The sequence below is a fragment of the Plasmodium gallinaceum genome, assembly GCF_900005855.1.
Source record: "Plasmodium gallinaceum strain 8A genome assembly, contig: PGAL8A_v1_42, whole genome shotgun sequence".
NCBI classification, from domain to species: Eukaryota; Apicomplexa; class Aconoidasida; order Haemosporida; family Plasmodiidae; genus Plasmodium; species Plasmodium gallinaceum.
Genome location: NW_021628349.1, coordinates 110,720 through 136,685, shown reverse-complemented (window position 1 = coordinate 136,685; position 25,966 = coordinate 110,720). Strand labels below are relative to the sequence as shown.

Genomic DNA, 25,966 nt, shown 5'->3' with positions numbered 1-25,966 from the left:
TTTTTAAAAAAAAAAAAAAAAAAAAAAAACAATAGATATTAAAAATGTAGAATTAAAATTATTTGTTATACTATATGATTATATATTTTTTTAAAAAAAAAAAAAAAAAATTAATGAAAAGAATTTTTAATTTAAAAAAAATATATATATAATAATTAATATAATGAAAAATTATTTGTACATAAATCATCTGAAAAAGTTTATTGAAAATGAAAAATTAGCACTTCCTAATTTTGAAACATTAATGGAAGAGGAAGAAAAAAAAGAGCAAGATAATAAAAAGTTAGAAGAGGTAAGAAGTACTTTAAGTTCTAATTGTAGAATAGTTAAAATAGAGGATGAAGAAATAGAAATTTTAAAATGGAATTCATTAAAAAATATTAAAATAAATGATTTTATTATAAATTCTTTGAATGATAAATTTCATTTCAAAACATTTTTACCTTGTCAAAGCTGTATTTTACAATATATATTATTTCATAAAAATGGATCGAGCTCATTAATTAATGGTGACATTTATATTGAAGTTCCAACTGGTCTTGGAAAAACGTTATGTTATATAATTTCAATTTTAGATTATTTCTTATATGAAAAGGATAAGAATTTATTTTGTCTTATTTTGACAGCAACGGAAGAATTAGTTAATCAAATTATAACGGTTATTAAAAAATTTGACATAAACAATTTAATATGCAAAAATATAAATACAAATATGTTTCATTCTAATATTTATTTTGATGAAATAATTGACAACGATAATACTTTTAAAGATTGCAATATCATTGTAACAACTACTAGCAAATTTGAAATGCTATTTTATAATAATGAAGATATGTTTAAACATTTAAAATTTCTAATTATAGATGAAGTAGATAAAATTTTATCTTTTAACAAAAGTAATATTAGTAGCATAGTTAATTCTTTAACAAATATTGTAGAAAAATACCAGAATTCAACTAATAATTTATATAAGCCAAAATATTTTCTTCAAAAAATTTTAGTATCTGCTACTTTATGTAAAGTTTCTGATAACATAATGTCTTTAAATTTATATAGACCTATATTTTTTTATTATATATTAAATTATAAAAGAAATGAAGAATTTTATTTATACACTAAAAATAAATATTATAAACTGTATTTTTTAATTAAACTGATTACAGATATACATAATAAAAGTAAAATAGAAATAAAAAAAAAAAAAAAAAAAAATGATAATAATAATAATGATCAAATTGCAAATATATTTATCCTTATTTTTTTTTACAGATGATTTGAATATGTTGATTTTCTGTGATAGTGAAGCATCATCTCATAATTTATTTAGATACTTAACCATTTATTTTAGTTATACCAATGAAAAATATTATAGCATAAAAGAGTATAATCGTAATTTATCAAATCTCAGAAAAAAAAAAATACTCAATGAATTTTTAAATAAAAAATTGAATATCTTAATATGCACAGATTCTATTTCAAGAGGTTTAGATACAGTAAATTTAAATTATCTTGTAAATTATGATATGCCCAAACATTATAATATTTTAACTCATAGAATTGGGAGATTAGGAAGGTATAAAATTTTGATATACTTTTATGTGAATATATATATAATAAGAGTAAAATTATATACTATATTTAGTTAATATTATAACATAAATGTACATACAAAATTATGAATTTATGTTACATAAATATGTATATTTAGTCTGTTTACAAAAAATGTTATATTCATTTTTTATAATACCTTAATTTATATATATATATATATGTTATAAATATTTCTATGTAGATATAATAGTAGTAAAGGAATTGTATATCATTTTATCAAGAAAAGTGAAAAGGCGGTTATGAATAAATCAGCTAAGCAAAGAAATATTAAATTAATTGAACAAATGAGATTTAAAAAAAATAAATTACTTAATATAAAAAAAAATATATTACATTTAAAACCATTAATTAAAAATACAATAAATATGGAAAATAAAGAGATAATAAAATATCACAAATATTATAGCTATGAAGATTTAATGAAATTGAGCAATCAATAATATTATGTATATGCATAACCTTCTGAAATTTTTTTTTTAATTATTTTCCAAAAAATGAAAAATACGTAAAATAAATTTCACATTAAACCTTTTTTATGCAAATATATTTTTTTTTGAATATATTTCAAGTTACTTCCGTCTTAATATAGACAAAAAAAACATCTACATTATTTTTATTTTTTTAAAATGTAAAAAAGCTTAACATATTATGTAACAGCTATTGTAAATTGAAAGAAGTTACAAACTTTTTCATTTAGTTAAATTTTTTTAGTTCTATTAATTTTAATATTATTTTTTTTTTTTTTTTTACATTATAAAAATTCATTATATAATTTATTTATATTTATACTTTTCATAATAACCTTTTTGTGCTTAAAAGTTTTTCTTTATTATTGCAATTCATTATTTATGTTGTTTTATTTTAAGATTATTTTAAATCTGAATAAATTTTAAGCATGCTAAAAAATTTATATTAATGTGAACAAATATAATATATTTGATCACATTTTATTTAATTTATTTTTCACTTTTTTTATTTTGGATTTAGCATTTTACACTTCTTTATGCACTCTCTATGTGAAAATATATTCATATAATAAAAAGTGATTTTCGTTTAAATGAATAAGAATTTTAAAACTTATTTAAAATAGAGAAAAAATTTTTTTCTCTTTAATAATACTTATAAATATAAAATAAGTAATAAGAAAAAATTTTCAACTTTTTTTTTTTTCCATTTCTTCAGGCATAAAATTTCAATAAAAAAGTGTTGCAATATCATAGCTATAATAATGTAAGTTGATTAATGAAAAAAAAAAAAAAAAAAAAAAAAAAAAAAAAAAAANAATAAAAAAAAAAAAAAAAAAAAAAAAAGAACAAATCTACACATTAAGAAAAAAAAAAAAAAATAATAAATCTATGAACACATATTATTATTTGTAGTGAAATTTTTATATTTAAATATAATTTTTTATTTATTTTATTAAAATTATTTTACACATTTTTTAATTTTTTTTTTTTTTATGATGTTTTGATAAACTATATGTTAAAATAAAAGGAGCTATAAATATTAAAAAAGTGCTCATATATACTTCAAAAATCTTTGAAGATTAAAAAACAATTTTTTAATTTAGATAAAAAAAATCTTTCAATATTAAAATAAAAAAAATTTTCATTACATTAGAAAAATTTTTAAAAATTAGAAAGCCAAGATCTTTAAAATTAAATGGAAAAAATGCCATAAGTTAGAAAATAAAATATATATATATATAAAAAAAAAAGGGAAAAAAAAACCCAAGAATAACTACAAAAATTAAACATTATTTTTTCCTAATTACTACATATATGAACTCGACCTTAAAAAAAATATAATAAAATGTATGATATACCCATTCTCTTTATAAAATTTATAATGTTAAAATAAAAAGATATTTAATAAAATAGTGGTTTTTCTTTTTTAAAAAAAAAAGTATTAAAAATTTATTAAAAAAAAAAAAAAAAAAAAAAAAAAAAGAAAAAAATTTGCTTGAAATATTTCTAAAACTAAGAAGAATAAAATAACATTAAGTTTTTATTTTCTATTTTTTTGCGGTTATATTTATTTTTTATTTTTTAGATATAATTTATAATATTTTTTTAATTTCTATATATATATTTTTTTTTTTTTAATAAATTATAAAAATGAAGGTATATTTATTGTATGTTTTGTTATTATGTTTACAACAATTATCTGTTTACTCATTGGATCATGTCTGTGATTTCACAAAAGAATCAAATATGCGTGGAACTTCAAATAAAAAAATATGTGAAATAAATGCCAAACCATTTGATTTAATAACTTTCAAATGTCCAAAAAAATTTGGTCCAAAATGTTTTAGTTCCGTAAGTTTATCAGATGATATAAATAACCCAAATAAATTAGAAGCACCAATGAATCAAGTATTATATGGATCAATAGTTTATGGTGATAGTGTTTTAATATCACCAGTAGTTCCACGAAACACAACATTCTATTGTTTTTGTAATATAGAATCGAAAATATCAAAAGAAACAAAAAATGTAGTACCAAAAAGTGAAAAAAAACAGGAAAAAGAAGAAGAAGAAGAAGAAGAAGAAGAAGAGGTAATAGAGGAACCTGAAGAAATAAACGAAGATGCACAAAGAGCGTTAGACAGAGTGAAAAAGGGAAGAAGTGTAAAATACAGTGAAAAAACTAAACCAAAAGAAAGCGTAGTTCAAGAAGAATTAATAGAAGAAGAAGAAGCACAAGAACAAACTCAAGGAAAGAGTAGAATATCTAAAATTGGTATTATGAAAGTTGTAGTTTCAAGTAGTCCTAATAAAATAAAAGGATGTGATTTTGGTAGTACTTTCTCTGATTATTTTACAAAACCATTTCCTCTGGAAAAACATGGAGGTAGTAGAGTTTGTAAAATCGAAGCAAATCCAGGTGAATTTGTAGGATTCAAATGTATTTACGATAGTGAAGGTTCTATAGAACCAAAAAATTGTTTTGAAAAAGTTTATCATAATAACACAGAAAAAAATTTAAAAGACATTATGCCAGGATACATTTCTTATAATAATGGACAAAATGCTCATTATGCTTTTTATATAAGGTTACCACATTTTATACAAAGTAGTTATACTATTCAGTGCAAATGTAGATCAACTCAAAGTGAATTTGATAATTACATTTTTGAATTAGACGTAACAGGAGGAGAAAGTGACATTATAGAAAATTCTTTCAAACATTAGAGATATATATATATATATATATAGCAAATTGAAATAATTTCGATTTTTTTTTTATTTTTAATTTCTTTTTTTTGTTATGTTTTTTTTTTTTTTTTCCATTTATAACATTTTTTTTTTATGTCAACCTAAGAATAAAGAAAAATATATATTATAAAATTTAATTATAATATTTTTAAATATTTTTTAAATATGAATATCTTCATTAAGGTATATTATGAAATGTATTAAATGAAAAAAATATGAAAAAAAAATTAAGGATCTAAATGATTTTTTATTTTATTTAATAAAAGAAATATAAAATATAAAAATAAAAGATTAAAGAAAATAAAGAGGATTAACTTTTTATGAAATTTCTTAGGAGTAAATGAGAAAAATAACTTTATGTTTTTCTATTAATAATCCACATCTCATAATTGAAAAGGAAATTTTTTATAGGTTTTTTTTTTTTTTTTTTTCTTTTTTAATTTTTTTTAAATATAAATATTATTCTTTTTACGTTGCTATTATATAAGATTTTTCCTTTTTATTTTATATCTCATTTTCCAACATGCATGTCTATTTATTAATACATCAGCTTTTATTATGTTATTTTGTTTTTTCGTGTTCTATTTTATATTTATATATTAATTATGTTTTTTTCTTTTTAAAATTTTTCATTTTATTTTATTTTTGAACCTTTAATTTTTTTTTTTTTTTTTTTTTGTTATAATTTTAATCTCTGAGATGGGCTATATACCTTTAGAGATTTATAAAAAGAGATGTTTAAGTTCTTAAATATTTTATTATATATTTTGTTCTGATGATTATTTTATTTTGTTTGTTTTTTTTTTTTTTTAATTATAGATATTTTTTATAAAAATTACACTTATTTAAAATTCACCATTTCCTCATTTAAATACGATTAAAAAATTGATCCTATTGGTATTCGAAGAATGTCTAGTTTTAATACATGCCTTGATAATATTGAGCAATAAATAATTAACTAGAACAAAATTAGACTCATATTTTTAATATTTTTTTCCTTTTAAATTATATAAGAAAATAATATACTCAAAAATTATCTAATTATTTTTTTAATTTTTTTTTTATATTAATTCTCAAGAAAAAAAATTCACACTTAAATATTTTTACTTTGTCCTACAAAAAAGCCTAAAAAATTTTTAAGCATATATATTGTTAAATTTTTACTTCTTTTGTTATTATCATTTATTTTATAGATGAAAATTTATATTTATATAAAGTAATTATTATTTTGTTATTTTATTTTCTACATTATAATAGAAAATAATTATTCATAAAATCTTTTTATATTTAATATTTTTTTTTTTCCTTGTTCCTTTTTCATCCTATATCATTTTGAAAAGTCAAAATTCTTTATTAATTTAATTGAAAAAAAGATAAAAAAATAATTTTCTTTCTTGCTATTAGAAGGGAAAAAAAAAAAAAAAAAAAAAAAAAAAATGAGAACTTCCTTATATATTCTTCTATTAGCATTTAGCTACTTTTCTAATTGGGAATATTTTGAACATTTTAAATTATTAAATAAATTGATAAATAATAAAGATAACAAAATAATATATCATAGAATTTTGAAGGATTTATATGATAGCAATAATTCAGCATATAATAATGCATTAGATAAAACGAACATAAGAAAAAAAAAACAAGAACTGGTAGTTCCTATAAAGAAAGAAGAAATTAGTGTAATAAACAAAACAATAGTAGAAAAATTAGATATAAAAAAAGAAAAAAAGAAAGAATATTTATCAGAAGAAAGTGAAAATGTGAATAAAGAAGAAAAAGAAAGAAAAATAAAGGTAGAAGATAAAAAAAAAGATGAAATAGATGACGAAAAAAAAAAATTAATTAAGAAAAATTCATTAGACAAAATAAAAGACATAAATATATCTGAGAATATTACAAATAGTTCTGAAAATTCGGCTGAAGAATATGATGAGGATTTATTTGGAAAAAGTGATCATTTATTTGAAATGAGAAAATTACAAAAAAGAGCAATTCCATTAATAAAGGACACAGAAGAAAACGAATATATAAAATTATTAAATAGTATGAATATAATACCAAATGAAAAATATATATTAAGCAAAAGAGACGAAAAAAATTATAACAAAATAATGGGATATTCATATATATTACTAAGTGAAATAAACAATGATACTAAGTTAATTTTTAATACGTATTTAAAAAGAATTTTTGACTTATTGTTAAGTGAGAAATTAGTCATTAATATGTGTAATAGCAGTGGAGAAATTTCATTTAACTTGTCAGAAGAATTAATCAAAGTACCAAGATTTAATTGTAATACTTCAAATATAAATATAAATAATTTAAGTAATAAAAAATGTAATAAATATATTAAAGAATGTAAATCTGAAAAGGAGAGCACAGCAAAAGATTGTAATCAAAAAATATTAAATTGCTTTTTATCATTTATAAAAAATGGAGATTATCTGATTGTTGACCATTTATATGAATACTATAGTTCTTTAGAAGATATAATAAAAAAAACAGAATTAAGAAATCAAATGGATTATTTATATAAAAATTACACTTTTCACCCATTAGAAGAAAACAAAGATGTATTAAAAAAAAAGGTACATAATAAAATATTCATAGAAGCACTTGGAACAATATTGTTCAATAAATACCGAAAAAATAAAAAATATTTATATTCAAGTTACATAATTGTTATAGATACTTTATTTTCTGCAATTAGAAAAAAAATAGTAGCTTCAGATATGTTTAAGTTTGTTGAATCTTTTTTTGTAAATATATTTTTGTTACACAAAAAATTCTTAGGATTCTTATTGAGATCTCCATTTTATATTAAATATAAATTATTTTATACTCCTAATTTAAGTAAAAGAAATTTTGAGAATACTTTGACTAGGATATATTCTAGTTCTGTTCTAGACGACCTTTTAAATAATGAACTAGATGATTCAAAACCTGAAGAACCATTAAAGAATACGACTAATGGGAAAAAAGAAGAAAAATATAATTTTATTGAAATATCTAAAAATTCAAATGAATCCTTATTAAATAGCAATAATCAAATTCAAAATGCTCTCTCTGGTGAAAATGATGTTTTATGTAAATATATCCCAATAAAAAAAAAGTAATTATTTTAAAAAAAAAAATTAATTTCCATAAATTTTCTTTTTTATAAAGTTTAAAATTATATATGTATGTGCGTTTTTTACAACATATATATTTTACATTATTTTTCTTCATTAATAATTTCTGATATAATTTCAATTACATTTTTGCTGTTAACAATAAACTTTTTATACATACCATCATTTCCTATCATCAAATTATTAATTTTTTTAATAAATAATTGAATTTTTTATATTTTTATTAAATTTTTTTTTTTTTTTCTTTATTTGTTATTTATTTTATGTGATATATATTAGAATATATTACAATTAATTTTCATTTTTAGCTTGTTACATATATCTTTGTATACTTATATATACATTATTTACGCATACTTTTTTTTTTTTTTATATTAGGGTGATATATGAAAAGCTAAATGTTACAAAAAAAATAGCAGAAGAAGCCATTTTAAGTTACCTGGTTCAATTGTTGTTGAAAAAAGTACATAAATATGTAGTTGAATAGCCCTATAAAAATTGTTATTATAAATAGATCTTTTAAAAAAAAAAAAAGAGAATATATAAAACAAATAAAAATTTTTATCTACTTAATTTTATGAATTCTTTTGAATTTTTGTAGATAAAAAAAAAAAAAAAATAAAATAAAATAAGCTTGCATAGTTCTTATAAATACATATTATAAATGTATATATTAAAATATTTTTTATAATTTTAATTTATTATTTCAAATTTTATCGTTCTTTTATTTTAGTTAAAAAATATCTCTTAATTCATGTTTTTTTTAAAAGATTAAATCATAAATCGTTGTTATTCCTGTATGCTAGTGATATTTTTTTTTAGTCATTTTTTTTTTTTTGTCTTTTTTTGATAATTATTATTCTTATAATTTTTTTTTTATTTTATACAGATATAATTTTTTAATTTAATTTTGAAAATGTAAAGACTTTTCGTAAACTTTTTATAAAATATATCTTTTTAAAAACTTATGCGGTTTAGTGCACTAAAAATTTAACATGAATATAAAAAATGATGATACTATATTTTATTTATATTTAAGATATAGAATATTTTAATATAAAAGATTTTGTTAATGATATATTTTATTCTTCTAAAATTATTAGAACATTCATAAAAAGAAAAAAAGAAAAAAAACTATACATAAATATGTGCATAAATGTAGTGATTTTTATTTTTTATTAGTTTTTATTATTAGGAATTATTGTTGATTTTATTTTTGTTATTTTTTTTTTAAATTATCTTGATATGATTTTTAGCTTTTTTTTTTTCATAATTATTTTAAATTATATAAAATGTGACATTCCTGTACATTGTTTAAGTAGACACGTAGAAGGTACGTGGGAAATTAAATTGGGTTTATTAAAAAATAAAAATTCAGAAAACAAAGAATTGCAAACTTCAAAAAAAAATATAATAGAAGATAATTTGAATGAAAATAGTTATGATTATGAATGTGGATATAGGAGACCTGATGATTCTAAATTCCATGGTGTAATATTATTATTATTATTATTTAAATTTATATTGCTTCTTTTAATAACATTTAATTTTGTACATTTTTTTTTTTTTTTTTTTTTCCCCCCATATTTTATCATTTTGTTTTATTACACTTAAATATATATATTTTCCATATTTCATTATATTGAATACTGTTAGTATAATTATTTTTATTTTATTGTTTTTCTCACTATTTTTTGAAACTTATAAAAAATAGTCATAATTTTTTTATTAAATAGATGGCCTTAACCCAGAGAAAGTTAAAGAAAATTTTGAAGAGAAAAAAAGAAAAATTTTTGTTTTCAATAACGATAGGACAATAAATGTAATTGAAAATGATCATATAAATTATGAATATAAAGGTTATTGGAGAATAATATATGATGAAGCTTTATATATAGAAATATATAAAGATATTAAAAAAAAAGAAATATATTTTTCTTTTTTTAAATTTAAACAAGAAAATGAAGTATCTTATAGTTATTGTAATAATTTAATTATAGGTATAGTAAATGTTTATTACTTGAATTATAATTATATAAATAAAGGAAATATTAGTAATTCAGGAGATAACGTAATAAGACAGAAGAAAAATATTAATTTTCTAAAATATAATATCAGAAAAAATATTTTTAAAAGCAGGAAAAATCTAAACAATAAACAAAATGATTTGTACGCATTAAAAAAATATATAAATTATTTAGAAATAAAATACGAATCGTTGAATTATGTAAGTCCAAATAGTTATTTTAGCAGCTCTCTTCAAGAAAAAGAAAATAAGAAAATAAATGAAAAAAAATATTTTTATGGTCTAATTGATTATTACAATGATAATTTTATAAATTTTGAATTCCTAACAATGGATAGATATTGTTGGTACGGAAAAAAAATAAGTGAAATATCGGAATACCCAACAAATAAAATTCCAACTGAAATAGTATCTCCTCTAATAATTGATGTAAATATGCATAACAGAAATTATGAAACTATTAAAATGCAAAAAAAAAGAAATATAGATAAATATCAAAAGAAAAACGTGGGAATTATAGAAAAGACAGAAAGAAATGAAGGAAAAAATATTTTAAATTTTAATTTATTTAATAAGAATACATTTAAAAAATCTAAAAAAAATAGATTATTTGATATGTATGCTCATAAAAAGATTGAATTATTAAACTTTGATTGGACAAACGAAAATGATATACGAAACAGATTAGGTAATTTTGTAAAAATTGTTGATAATGCTATTGATCAAAGAAATTGTGGATCTTGTTATGCAAATTCAGCTATGTTAATTATTAATAGTAGATTAAGGATAAAATATAACTATATAAAAAATGTTGATCTTTTATCTTTCAGTAATGAACAATTATTGATATGTGATTTTTTTAATCAGGGATGTTCTGGTGGGTATATATATATTTCTCTAAAATATGCTTACGAAAACTTTGTGTATACAGATAAGTGTTTTAAGAAATATATGAATACGTATATAAATAAGGATGAAAAAAATAATTCTCTGTGTGACAGATTTGACACTTTTAAAATTTTCTTACATAAAAGAAATAATTATATGAAAAACATCCCAAATAAGAAAAAAAAGAATATTATGAAAAAAGTAGAAAAAAATAATATTTTCGTAATTAATATGATGAATGAAAAAAAAAGAAAATATTTAAAAAATTCAGAAGATAGCATAATTAAAGATGTAAAATTGCATAATAATAGCAATGAAAATGAACTAAAAAATGGTATAGAAAGAAATCGAGAAATTAATGATATTGGAACAAGTAACAAGGAAATTAATGAAAAAAAATATCATGAGAATAGTCATAGAAAATTTTTCAATTATAAAAAAAAGAATGAAAATAACTTTAATAAGAATTATGATGAAGATAATGATGAGAGTAATCAAAAATATGATGAAGAATTATATGAAGATTATATATTAATGAATAAACAAATATATGAAAAATATAAGTTTGACATAAAAAATTTGAATAGCTGTGATATAAAAGTTAAGGTAAGAAAGTTTGAGTATTTAGATATAGAAGATGAAGAAGATTTGAAAAAATATCTTTACTATAATGGTCCTATTGCTGCAGCAATTGAACCATCAAAAAAATTTGTGAAATATAAAAAAGGAATATTAAAAGAAAACTTTATAAAAATGCATGATGGAGAAAAATCAAATGCATATATATGGCATAAAGTAGATCATGCTGTTGTTATAATTGGATGGGGAGAAGAAACGCTAGAAAGTTTTATGAAGAAAAATAATTTAAATGAATCAGATATTGATAATATTTCTGATATAAAAGAAAAAGACAAAAATAAAATAATAAAATATTGGAAAATTTTAAATAGCTGGGGAACAAAATGGGGAAATAATGGTTATTTTTATATTTTAAGAGATGAAAATTACTATAATATAAAATCGTATCTTTTATTATGTGATGTTAACTTATTTATTAAAAATCCACAAAAAAAAAAAAAAAAAAAAAAAGTAATTAATTATAATTAAATAAAATTTTAAGTATATTTAAAATATTATATTTCAAAGTTAACTTTAATAATTAAAAAAATTTTAACATAAATCAAGATTAAACATAATAATAATTGAACAAAATTTCAAATATTTTAGAAATAAGATAATTTTATTAACCATTTTATTATTTCTTTCTAATAAGTTATGGGGAAAATAATATTTAATTTGTTTTTTAAGCATATTTATAATGATTTTGAATTCTCTTTAATAAATATAATTCATAATTATATTTTTATACATTACTAAAGTATACATCTTTAAAAAAAGTTTTGTATATGTATAAAATAGACAAAAATATATATATATATAAAATCAAATGAATATATTAACATTTTAAACAATATTGAATAATATCTATATAAGAATCTCATAAAAATTGGTGAAATCATACTAAAATATATACTTAATTCTTTTATATTTTCTTAAATATATATATATATATATATATTTAATTTTTTCTTATTTTTACTGTTTTTGTTTTCTTTCTACATATTTTTTTAATGACAATTTTATTTCATAATGAAGCTTTAAAAAGAGGGAATAAAAAATTGGATTTTTGCTTGTTCCTAATAAATTTTTATAAACAGACTGATATTTATCAAAATGATCATTTAAAAATAACTGAAGTTCAAAAATATCATCTTCGTAAGATTTTTCTTCATTTTTTCCCATAATATAACAATATTTATTTCCATTTCTATTTATATATTTTTCTTCTGTGTGTGTTTGAGTAAAATTATTTTGATTGTAAAATGAATAATACATAACATGATTATTATATATATGATTTAAATTATATATGTGTATATCATTATTAATATTAAAAATATGTGTGTATTTTTTAAAAACTTCATAACAATTTATTCTTTTATTATCAATTTCAATATCTGTGTTTATATTCGCATGAATATAAGACCTATATATACATATATATAGTAATTCACAAATATTAACTCTTAATGTACACTTATATTTATATTCTGTTTTTTTACTAATAGTTATGTAATTTAATGCCTTATCATAATAGTAAATAAATTGATTTGATTTCGATTTATCATCAACAAAAATTACATCAAAAAAAGAAATATTCAATATTAAAGTTTCCCATAATTCTTTTAATTTCTTTTTACTAATATTATAATATAAAGGAATGTGAATCAAAGCCAAAGAAGATAATATTTTAATTTTATAAACATTTGTGAATCTTAATGTATTTATTAAATTATCCAATATCTTATAATGCAAATCAGGAAAGTTTTGAGCAAGGAAGAAAGAAAAATTATTATAAATTAGCTTAAATGCATACAACACATTCCATGTAATTTTATTTTTTATATGATCCTTAACTATTGATAATAAATATAAAATAATTTTAGCATCTACATTATTGGGATTATTTATGAGATTATTTTTATTTATATTTGAATTGAATATATCATTTATTTCTATTATAATTGGATTTGAATATATTTTTTTTTCTTTTTTATCTGAATATGATTCAAATATATTTTCATTAAAATGATGTAAAGTAGTATTATATTTTAAATTTTCTAAATTTTCATTATTTTTAATATCATATTCATTTATATTTTCATTTATAGGTATCTTCTTTACTTTACTGCAGTCTTCATTATCTATTATATTTTTTTTTTCCATATTTTTGCTAAAAGAAAAAAAGCAATCTTCAAATTCATATTCATATTTTATATATACATTCAAAAATAAATGATATAATTTCATATGTTGTGAATTATTGCTAATATTATTATTTTTTTCTATATGACAATTTTTTTCATAATTGTTTTTTAAATTACTTAAATTTTTATTATTTAAAATATCATTTTCATGCAAATAATCACTGCATACCTTTTTTTCTTCAGCATCATATCCTGTTTGCACATGTTGGTTTATAATTGAATTTTCTTCTTTTTCATTTCTTAATTGATCTTTATTTGTTTCTTCTTTTATATTTTCTTCTTCAACTGGTTCATCATAATTAAAGAAATCGAATGACTTTTTTTCGATTAAATTATTTAAATAAATAAAATATTTAACAAGAAAGGTAGAAGGCAATAAATTAATGGAATTAAATAAAAAAAAGTTCATGTTTTTACATATAAAACCTACATATCTAATTATACAGCAAATTGCTCTATCTTTTTCTACATTTTTATTTTCTCTTATAATTAATAATAATATATATATATATTCAATGTAAGAAATTAAATACATATTGTTTGAAAATATTTCATTTATATTATTACTACATGTAATCGTACTAGGTGAATTTTCATGATTTTCTGATGCTTTTATATTATTGTTACTATTTTTTTTTTTATCCGGAATTAATATGTTTTTATTATTTGAATTTTGATGAGTTGTATCTGTGGAATTATTTTTATTATTTATATCATCATAACAACCTTCTTTATTATAACACTTATCATTAGTAGTATTATTCAACTTATTTAAGTTATGCAATTTTAAGTTATTTATATCCGTAGATAAGTTAATATTATTTATAAAATCGATAAATTTGTTAATATCTTTATTTTCTTCATTACTATAATTACTATAATATGAAAATGTTTTAATATTTTTATGTGTAAAATAAAATGGAATGTAGGAACTTGCAATTTCACATATACAATTGTATGTATAATACTTTAAATCAACAAAAGAGTCATTATAAAATTTAATTATATGAATAATAATATAAATATATATATAATATAATTCAAATAATTTTTTTTCATTTTTCTTTTTTTCTAACATATAAATACTTTTCCATTTTTTGCATTCATTATTTTCAATGGAAAGTAGATTGTTTATATTTTGTTTATCTATTTCTAAATCTTTGTGAGAATTAACGAAATTATAATATTTATCTTTAATTCTACAATTAATTAATGATTGTATAGGTTGACATAAGTTATCCATATTAAGAAAATTATATGTAGAATTATACATGTTATTTTCATTGTTATTAATATCCAAATTACTTATTTCTTTTTTATATTTATCATCTATTCTTTCTTCTATTTTTGTTTCTTCTTTTTTATTTTTTTTTTTATCTAAGAATTCTCCTATATTATTAATTTTTTCTTTATCATTGCTTGCATTAGTTTCAATTTCTTTAAAATTATTAGAATCAAAACAATTATTCTTTTCTTGTGCTACTGCAAATTTTCCATACTGCAAATTTAATAATTCAATACTATTTTCATTTGAGTTATAATTATCAATATACCCATCCCATTTATAATTTATAGATTCACTATTAAAAGAACAGCTGTTTTTGTGATTATTTTGATTTGCATAAGTATTAGCATTATGGTTATGAGTAGAAATTCTTTCTTTTTCTTGTATTTTTTCTTTTTTTGTAAGAGAACTTTCACTGAAATGATAACTTTTCTCAGATGCACATTCATCCACAAGTATATTGGGTACATTTTCCATTGTTATTACATCTCTTGCATATGGTTCTATTTTCAATAAATCATAATTGCTTTTTGAATTAGCGTAATCATTATTAATTTCAGAATTATATATTGTTGATTGTGTACGACTCATAACATTTTCATCAAAAAAATTACTTTTATCATCATAAGAATGTAATTTATCACATATTAAAGAATTATCAGTATTTACAAAATAATGAGTGCTGTTATATTCATTTTTTTGCAAAATTGCATTACTTAGATTCAAATACGTTTTAGTATTCAAATTACTATCAGTTGCATTTATTTGTTTATTAATATTAACACTACTATTTAATGAGCAAGAATTAGTCGTATAGTTCATACTTTCTTTAGCATTTTGTTCAAATATTTCATTTCTATGTGATTTCAAAATTTTGTTATTTAATACATTTTCTGTGTTGGATAAAACATCAATATTTAAATTTTTTTTAATATTGAAATTATTTGTTGTCATAAGAATATTATTATAATAAACATTGGTAGAATTCATGTGCAATAAATTAATTTTTTTTTCATAATTCTGAATAAACTTCTTATTAAAAGCAAAAATATATTTAATAATATATTTACTTAATGCTGTTATAATATTACACTTTATACTATGAACACATGAAGAAACTAAATTAGTTAGTTTTTGAATATCTTCAATTTGTAAAATTTTAAAACCTTCATAACTTAATTGAGAAATACATATAATAGTATTTAAAAAAATATGCTTCACTTTACTTCTTTTATTAATTACATCATCATGGATTTTATTTATATTATGTATATGTATCAATATGTATTTACGAAATAAATAAATCATATCATTTTCCACATTTTTAATAAATTTTTTTTTTTTGTCATTCTGATCTAATTCATCTAACTTAGTGTAATCTATTTCTTTTTTATTTGAAACATTGTTTATATCAATTCTTTTTTCTAAATCTTGTTCTATAATGTTTAATTTTTTTTTATTCACTAATATTTCTGATATACTTTTTACACTTTTAAATGAATTAATTGAATTAGACATACTTCTGTGACTTATATAATTATTGTTAGTAGTAGTATCGTCATTGTTACTAGTATTATTGTTATTATCATTGTTATTATTGATATTATTAATATTAGAATTATTATCATTGTTATTATTGATATTATTAATATTAGCATCATTATTATTGTTATTATTGATATTATTAATATTAGCATTATTATCATTGTTATTAATGATATTATTAATATTAGCATTATTATCATTGTTATTAATGATATTATTATTACTGCTATTATTATCATAGGTATGTATTATATTTCCAGTACTACTTATGTATTTTGTACTAGTAAAGTTATTCAAGTTATCTATTGTGTGTAAATTGTTTATATTTTTATTATCGATATCTATATCATTTTCCATTTTTGTATTCATAAAATCATTATATATGGAATTATATTGATCCTTATATAAACCATTTAAGATAGACGTGTTAATTTTATCGTAAGAAGATTTATTGTTATCATCCTCCTTATTTGGTATAACATATTTTGTATTAAAATGTGAGTTTAGGTTGCTATTTATGCAATCTTTAAATTGTTCAGAATTTTCATTTAATAAATATTGTTGCATATTATTAAAAATATAACTATTTTTAAATTCATCTTTTTGTTTATCAATTGATAATTCATTTTCATTACAATTATTATCATAAAAAGAATTAATAAAACCAAATATATCAATTACTATTTTTATTGAAATAACTTTAATATTTATATTTTCTGACTGTAAAAAATATTCTAATAAATTTTTAACATCTTTCCAACAATGCATATAGCAAAATAAATAATATTTTAACGTTTTTTGAAAAACCAAAAATATATTCTTAAATATCTGAATATCATAGGGTATTGAATTATTTTTATCAACAACATTTAAATTATTATAATCATTATTTTCCTTTTGCATATATGAAATAATGTAGTTGTCATATAAATCGTTATATGAACTCAACATTTGCCTTTTTTCATACTTATAATTTTCTTTATGGAAATTCTCAAAACCAGATTTGCTATCTACATCGAAAAAATATAATTTATCAATATTATTAATATCTGAAACATTATTTATGTTATCATTTTTATGTAAATAAAAATTATCATTTATATTAGATACATTTAAATTTTTTGTCAAAACATCTTTTCTATTTGTAGTGGGCTGATAAAATATTTTGTATAAGAAAATTAGCATAAAATATATTAACTGAGCAAAAGATATATTATACAAATAATTTTGAGATAAATTACCGCAATAAATATTATGGTTATTTAATTTGTTATTAATGTTATCACCATAAATATTACTACAAAGAAAATAATACATATCATCATTATATTCACATAAAAGAACAGAAAATATATTAATAATAACAGTAATTGTGCATATATATTTAGAATTTTTAGAATACTCATTACAATATAGTATATTAATTAATAATCTATAATCTTCTTTAGACAACAAATTTTTATTTATTTTATCAATATTCTTGTACAAAAATGCGACATCATTAGACCCCTTTTTTTTAAGTTTTTTTTTATTTTTAGTTACATTACTTACGATATTTTTGCATGAACATATTTTTTTTACTTTATTATTTTTTATATTTTCCATATCTTTATTTTCATCATTCTTATTTTTAACATTTATACTTTCTTTACCATCATCATCACATTTTTTTTTACCTTTTTTTTTTTTCTTTTCATTTTTATTTTTTTTTTTTATTTTTTCATTTTTTTTTTCATTTTCTTCTTTATCTTCTTCTTCTTCTTGTACTACTTTCTCTTTTTCTTCATTTTCTTCATTCATTTCTTCATCATCATAAGTATATTTTTCTTCATTATCATCTTGTCCTTTTTCTTTTGTTTTCTTATTTTCTTTTTCTCCTTCATTTTCCTTCATATCTTCTTCACTATAATCATATTCATCATTTTCTTTAAAACTATTTATATAATTGTTTAATGAACTAAATATGCGATCATCTTCATCTAAGTAATGCTGATACAGATAGTCATTATTCATCTGTTTGCAATTTATATGCTTATTCTTATTGGAGTTCATAAAATTATCATTACATTGAAGGTCATAAAAAGAATTTATGTCATTCATATTATTATCATTTTTTTCTTTATCACATTTTTCTTCATTATTAATGAAAAAATCATTAGAATTATTTATTTCAACTTTATTATTTAAATTACTATTATTTTGAAGTAGTCTTTGAATACAAAAATGAAAAACGTCTCCATGGTTAAAATAAATAAGATATTTTAATAAATAAAAAAAATATATTTTTAAAATAGGAAATAACAAAATTTTAAATTTAGTCAATGAGATTGATTGAGAAACACGTAGAAAGAATCGGTAAATATTTAATCTGTCTGCGGCTGTATAAAAATTATTTTTATTATCTAATACATATGTTTTAATTATAAGTTTTATTAATGTAGATATAATTTTTATGACATTCTGTTGGGTCATTGCTATTTTCATATTAGAAGAATTTACTTTATCATTAAGTTCTTCTTTCGAATGTTCATCATATAGATTATTTTTATTTTTTTCTAATTCTGTTAATGTTATATTTTCATTATTAAAATTACTTATGTTGGAAGAATTTTTCTTATTAAAATTATTATAATTACATGTATCATTTACAATCATATTAGAATTATAATGATTTGTCGTAATATTATTTGCTTCTTCATGTGTATCTAAATAAATTGATTTATTATAATTTGTGTTATTAATATTATTAGATATAATTCCATTTTGTTTTAATTCATCTTTATTTACGGTTAGGTTATTTTCTACATTTGATAAAGAATTATTAAACAATTTTCTATTATTTAAGAAATTAAAGGAATAATTTTTGTTATTCATAGAAATATTGTCCATATAATCATTATTGTTATTAATAATATTTATGTCGTTATTAACATTATTTATATTGTTATTAGCATTATTTATATTGTTATTAGCATTACTTATATTGTTATCCATATTATTACTATTATTATCTTTTAATAAAAACCAATATTTTAATTGTTTGCAATCAAATAAATATTTTAAACATAAAATTGCATTAGCTCTTAATTTTTGATTTCTATCACTCAATGTAATAGATATAAATATTGGAATATTTTTTTTTCTTTTTTCATTGTAATAATATAAAATTTTATCCCAGTTGTTTATGTAAATATGTGAAAACATCTTGATTAATGTATGAACACAACATAAGATATTACTTCTAATTGAAACTGATAATTCATCTTCGATTTTTTTTTTGGTATTTATTTTAGAGGGTATGAAAATATTATTGTTTTCTATGTTTTTATCATGTATATCATTATCTTTTATATTACTTATAAAACCCACATCAATTAAATTATCAATTTGTTTTTCATTATAATTTTCTTTGGAATTTTTTTTATTTTCTTGCTCTTCCTGTTTTTTATTCGTTTCTTCTTTATATTCCTTTTCATTCTCTTTATCATTTTTTTTTATTTTTATTTTTTCTTCAAAATTATTAATACATTTTTCTAATTCTGTTTTCTTTCCTTTTTCGTGTATATTTTCTTTACTAAATTTATTTCCTTTCTCATTTTTTTTTTTTTCATATAAATTATCATCTTCTGATTTAATATCTTCATCTGGATAATTTGTGCATACAAAGAAAAAAGGTTTTAGTGATTCATATAATGGGAAGGCAATAAATTCTTCTTTTTTTTTATTTCTCGATAGTACACGAATTTTTGAATATTCTATTAAAGTTTCATTAAAAACATTTGTAAAAGATAATATTATTCCAAGTGATACTTTATTATTTGATGAATTTTCATTATTCAAATCGTTTTGAAAATATTCATATAATTTTTCAAACAAACATCTATATAAATTTAGTAAAAAAAACCATACTTTATCTGTTATTGAAACAGGTTTTATTAAAATTAATTTTACAATGCAAAACATACAGGTTTTGATAATATGAAATATATAAACACCTAAATGAAGAATTAATAGAAGGTTTTTGGTTACAACACAAATACTATATAAAATAGATGAATTATATTTATATAAATAATTTAAGTTTGGTAGCATAAGTACTATTTCGTAAAATTTATTTAAATTAAAAAAAAATTCATCACAATTTTTTCCTCTTAATTTGGATAAATATAGATTCATTTCATTTATTTTCTTTTTTTTAAACGGATCATTATTCGTGAATAAATCGTTGAATACTCTGTTACTATAATCTCGTATATTTTGCATTATAACTCCCAATTTATAATCAAATTTATTATTATTTAAACTAATGTCATTCAAAAATGAATCATCATTAATATTACTATCAAATAAAATATCTTTATTTGATTTGCTTTCCTTTTTTCTTCCATTAAAAAGATTAGAAGATTTTGAATTATCTGAATTATAACCAGATGAATCCAATGTAATACATTTTTTATTAAATTTACTTTTTTCTAAATTTATATTACTTTTCAAAAGTTTAAGATCATAGTTCTTATTATAATAATCATATTTTAAGCTTTTTATTCCATTTGTATTAATTAATTCGTTATTTTCATTTAATGAATTACAAAAATAATTTTTATTATTTTTTTCATTATTACTAATATAATAATTTACTTTATTTGTAAAATGGTTATTTTCTGTATTCATTGTTTCAGAATGATCTTCTAAATTCATATTTCCATAATTAATAAGTTCATCCAGGTTCATACCTTCTTTATCCTTTGTATTAATACTATCTATATATATATTACTTAATACATCTTCTTTAATATTTAAATTATACATGTTATTTGTATTCGTAATCTTTTCATTAAACATAAATGTATTTAGTGAACTGAAATTGTTTTTTTCAAAATTTATATCAAATAACCATTTGTTTTTTTTTTCATCAATATTTAAAACTGAATCACTAATTTTATCATTTCTTGTATTTGTATTATTAGGAGTATTAATTTTTAAGTAGGAATTAGGTTTCATATTTTTATTACTTCTTGAACATTCTTGACTTAAATTCTCATAAATTTTCATATTTTCCATATAATTTTTGTACTTACTTAAATTAGTATCAACTCTATTTATATTGTTTGTAATATTATTATATAATGAATTATTTAAGTTACTTTCAACATTATTTAGTGAATTAATATCTATAGGATACTCAGATGATTTTAAATTATTTTTCAAAAAATTACAATTATCATAATTTGTTATATTTTTGAAATTCATTTCCTTATTATTTATTAAATTACTCCTTAATTCGTTTAGTTCATTTTTTTTTAAATTATTTATTAATTGTATTTTATTCGTATCGTAAATTTTTTGTTCATCATAATTTATATTATTATTATAGTTATATAAATTTAAATTATTCATATTCATATTCATATTATTATTGTCTATATTATTCATTTTTAGTTTATTTAAATTCATGTTATTTATATAATCTCCTAAAAATTCCATATTATGCTCATTTTTTTTATTATTTAAATTATCTATATTCATTATATTTTTATAATTTATGTTACTATTAGTTATGTAATTATTTATTACTCTATTATTAGGATGATCAATTTCATTGTAATTATTTATTCTACTTTCGTAATTATTTTCCTCATTTTCTTTAGATATTGTATTATTACCATTTCTAACTTTATTACTATTAAGTAATATATTGTTATTATTTGTTTTATTATAATTAATTACTTTGTTGAAATTATCTATCTTATTATCATCAACTATTATATTTTTATTTTTATCATTAAAATTAGCATACATTTCATTTGCATTTTGTAACTGTTTATTCTTATGTGTAAAATATTTATACAAATTTAAAGGTGAGTTTGAATTAAATGAATCGTTATTATTTTTAAAATTGTTATTATTATTTCCATTATTAGTTAAACTTATGTTATCATCATTATTGTTTATATGAATTATATTTTCATTTACAAAATTTGAATTATATCCATGAGTATAATTTGATTTATTTTCAAAAATATAATTTCTTTCATTAATTGTATCATATTTATACATATTATTTGAATGTCCATTATTGTTAATATTATTAAAATTATTTACATTATCATGTATATAATAATCAAATGTGTGATTATTTTCAAAATTATTCAATGATGCAATAAAACTATTATTATCCTCATAACTTATTTCATTTATATTTCTTAATTTTTGATCGTTTCTTAAGTTGATTTTAATTCTTTTATCTAATTCTTCTAAATTTACAGTATTACAGTTTTTATTGTTTTTAATGGCAGAATTTTGAATATTTTCACATTTAAAGTTATTTATTTTTTGTTCATTAATTAAATGATCATAAACCGTAAATAACTTTCCATCATTTTTTGTATATTTATTCCAATTAAAAAAATTCAAATTGATATTTTTTTCTAAATTTTCATTTACATATACATCACTACTGTTATTACAATAATTATCAGATTTTTTATTTTTTTCTTTTTTCTTAATGTTTGATTTTAATAATTTGGAAGAATTTTGTTGATTTAGGTTGTTTAGCATATCATCTAATGAGTATACTTGATTTTTTTTTTTGTTATTTTCATTATAAAATGGGAAATTAATTTTTTCAAAATTATCTGTATCTCTTATATTATCACTATTTCTTAATGGATAGAAATCTTTTTCTTCTAACGTATTTTCTTCTAAATTATATTCTTTATTTATAGCATTATGTAATTTATCTTTCTTATTTTCTTTCTTCATATTATTAATTATTAAATTCAACTGCTCCTGAGAAAAATTCTCGTTAATATTTAAAAAATTATAAATACTTTTATCCATTTTATATTTTCATAAAAATATATTCATAAATAATAAAACACAAATACATATACACATATATTTGTATGATAATTTAAATAAATAAGAATTTAAAAATATATAAATATATCAATTTTTTTTTTTTTTTTTTTTTTTTTTTTTATTTTTTTTTTTTTTTTTTTANCACATATATTTGTATGATAATTTAAATAAATAAGAATTTAAAAATATATAAATATATCAATTTTTTTTTTTTTTTTTTTTTTTTTTTTTTTGTATATCATATATTAATTTTTTTTTTCTAAACTTTATTATTTTAATTAGACATTTAGTTTCATATAATTTTCTATATTAATAACTTATTATTTTTATTTATAATAAATAAATTACTAATTAACAAATTTTATAAATTTTTTTGATAAAATACTTTTAAAAAGTTTTCAAATTAATAATATAAAGAAATTAATATTAATAAGAATAATTCATCAATTAAATATAATGTCTATTTTCTTATTACTAATATTTTCTGAAATATTAATAATTTAAATAGTTGTAATATTTTATTTAGAGAAAATAATACATCAAATATTATTTAATAGTTAAAAATCATAATTTTTTTTTTTTAAAAATAGAAATATAATTTTTTAAAATGTTAAAATATATAAATCTCAATAAAACAATAAGTTTTTTTATAATAAATAAAAGAACAAATAACATATATGTACTTTTATTCTAATTATTTAAGATATAGCTTATTTGTATATTAATTTTTTAAAAAAAAAAGACATATGTATATATTTCTATATAAAAAAAGTTTATGAATTAATTAGAAAAGATAATATATATTTCTTAAAATTTTATTTACTATTTATGCATAAGAATAAAATTTTTTAGAAATATTAAAAATAATTATTAAAAAAAAAAAAAAAATTCATAAAAATAAAATCATATAAATCATTTAATTTAAAAGTAAAATATGTAGGAACTAATGTTAGTCATGAATCTTAAAATGAAAATCAATTTTTTTTTTAAAAATATAAATATATGTAATAATTATATTAATTGTACATAATACCATATTAAAATTTAAAACTTTCTTAAAATAAATGTAAAAAAGAGTATAACACTTTTTTAATATGTAAATAGTAAAAGATATTTTAGAATATCATATTATTACAAATTTAAAAGAATAATTAATATTAATTTTTATAAATTATATTATAATAAGAAGAAGGTTATATAAACAAACAGTTAATATAATATATTAATGGAAAGAATGAAACATCAAATTATATATATAACACTAGTATATAATATTCTTTTTTTTTTTTTTTTTTTTTAGTACATCATTACTCAGAGAATATATTCAAACTTCTTTCTTTTTATTTAAAAAATTATAAAAAATGAACTTTAAATATTAATTATAAAATTTTAATAGAAATATAAACAAATAGTTATACAACTATGAAGTTTCTTAAGAATAAATATCATTTTAGAAAAAAATACATATTGATATAAGTTTTCTATTTATATTAAAATATAAATGAATACATCATCACTGATCAAATTTCATATATATAAAAAAAAAAATATTAATAAAATTAATTTAATACACGAAAAAAATGAATTTCAGAGGAATTTCATGAAATAAATATAAATTTTTAAGAAATAATAAAATAAATACCAATGTAAATTTTTTTTTATTTGAAGAATTTTAAAATATTATCTTATTATATAAACTTTGAATATTTATAATGTTTTTTTTTTTTTTTTTTAAAGGTTTTTTTCTATAATATACATTCTATCAATTTTATACTATTGTCATTAATGAACAAAATAATTAGTAATATTTAATATAAAAATTATGTGTTTAATTAAAAAAAATAAAAATAAAGTTTTAATATTTATATAATCATATATTTTCAAATATAAAAAATAAAAAAACACGTATATTAAATATGATTGACTATCATATCTTTTTATATAATTTTTTTTTTTTTTTTTTTTATATATATATGCCAATAATATATATTATTAATTGCAATATCTTAATAACAAATATATATTAAAAAAAATATCAATATATATTGACAATATTTTTTCTATAAATAAAAATATATATCAGTGTATTTCTTAAAAATATACTCACTATAAATATTATACATACATCTAAATAATATATACATATATATATGTATAAATATAACATTTATAATAAGTTTTTTCTCTTTATGTAGTAAAAAAAAAAAAAAAAAAAATTATATTTTTATTAAGATAATTTATAAATGATCTATTTTTTGTTTATAAAAAAAATGAACAATAAAAATTGAACATAAGTTATTGGAGTATATATATATATAATAATAATAATTGTAATAGTAATAGTAGTAGTAATAATACTACTAATAATAATAATAATTATAATAGTAATAGTAGTAGTAATAATAAAAATAATAATAAAAAAAATAATAATAATAAGAATAAGAATAAGAATAATAATAAGAATAAGAATAAGAATAATAATAAAAATAAGAATAAGAATAATATGAATAATAAAAATAATAATAATAAAAATAATAATAATAATAATAATAAAAATAATAATAATAATA

General features: G+C 17.4%; 5 protein-coding genes across 5 annotated transcripts; 4 read left to right on the top strand and 1 right to left on the bottom strand.

Annotated features, from left to right (window-relative positions):
- Positions 1-163: 163 nt before the first annotated feature.
- PGAL8A_00055700 (ATP-dependent RNA helicase, putative) lies at positions 164-2,051 on the top strand (the record flags this gene model as incomplete). Its single annotated transcript, XM_028674581.1, has 3 exons — positions 164-1,178; positions 1,270-1,573; positions 1,793-2,051. 3 exons carry the CDS (start codon positions 164-166, stop codon positions 2,049-2,051), a joined length of 1,578 nt encoding a protein of 525 aa, XP_028530919.1.
- Positions 2,052-3,728: 1,677 nt separating this feature from the next.
- Positions 3,729-4,805, top strand: PGAL8A_00055600 (6-cysteine protein, putative; the record flags this gene model as incomplete). Its single annotated transcript, XM_028674580.1, has 1 exon — positions 3,729-4,805. The coding sequence occupies one exon, from the start codon at positions 3,729-3,731 to the stop codon at positions 4,803-4,805; it is 1,077 nt and encodes a 358-aa protein (XP_028530918.1).
- A 1,460-nt stretch (positions 4,806-6,265) lies between these two features.
- On the top strand, positions 6,266-8,450 carry PGAL8A_00055500 (conserved Plasmodium protein, unknown function; the record flags this gene model as incomplete). The annotated part of the gene is made up of 2 exons (XM_028674579.1): positions 6,266-7,944; positions 8,342-8,450. 2 exons carry the CDS (start codon positions 6,266-6,268, stop codon positions 8,448-8,450), a joined length of 1,788 nt encoding a protein of 595 aa, XP_028530917.1.
- Positions 8,451-9,208: 758 nt separating this feature from the next.
- DPAP3 (dipeptidyl peptidase 3, putative) lies at positions 9,209-11,984 on the top strand (the record flags this gene model as incomplete). The annotated part of the gene is made up of 2 exons (XM_028674578.1): positions 9,209-9,452; positions 9,700-11,984. The coding sequence occupies 2 exons, from the start codon at positions 9,209-9,211 to the stop codon at positions 11,982-11,984; spliced, it is 2,529 nt and encodes an 842-aa protein (XP_028530916.1).
- A 489-nt stretch (positions 11,985-12,473) lies between these two features.
- On the bottom strand, positions 12,474-23,375 carry PGAL8A_00055300 (conserved Plasmodium protein, unknown function; the record flags this gene model as incomplete). Its single annotated transcript, XM_028674576.1, has 1 exon — positions 12,474-23,375. The coding sequence occupies one exon, from the start codon at positions 23,373-23,375 to the stop codon at positions 12,474-12,476; it is 10,902 nt and encodes a 3,633-aa protein (XP_028530915.1).
- Positions 23,376-25,966: the final 2,591 nt, after the last annotated feature.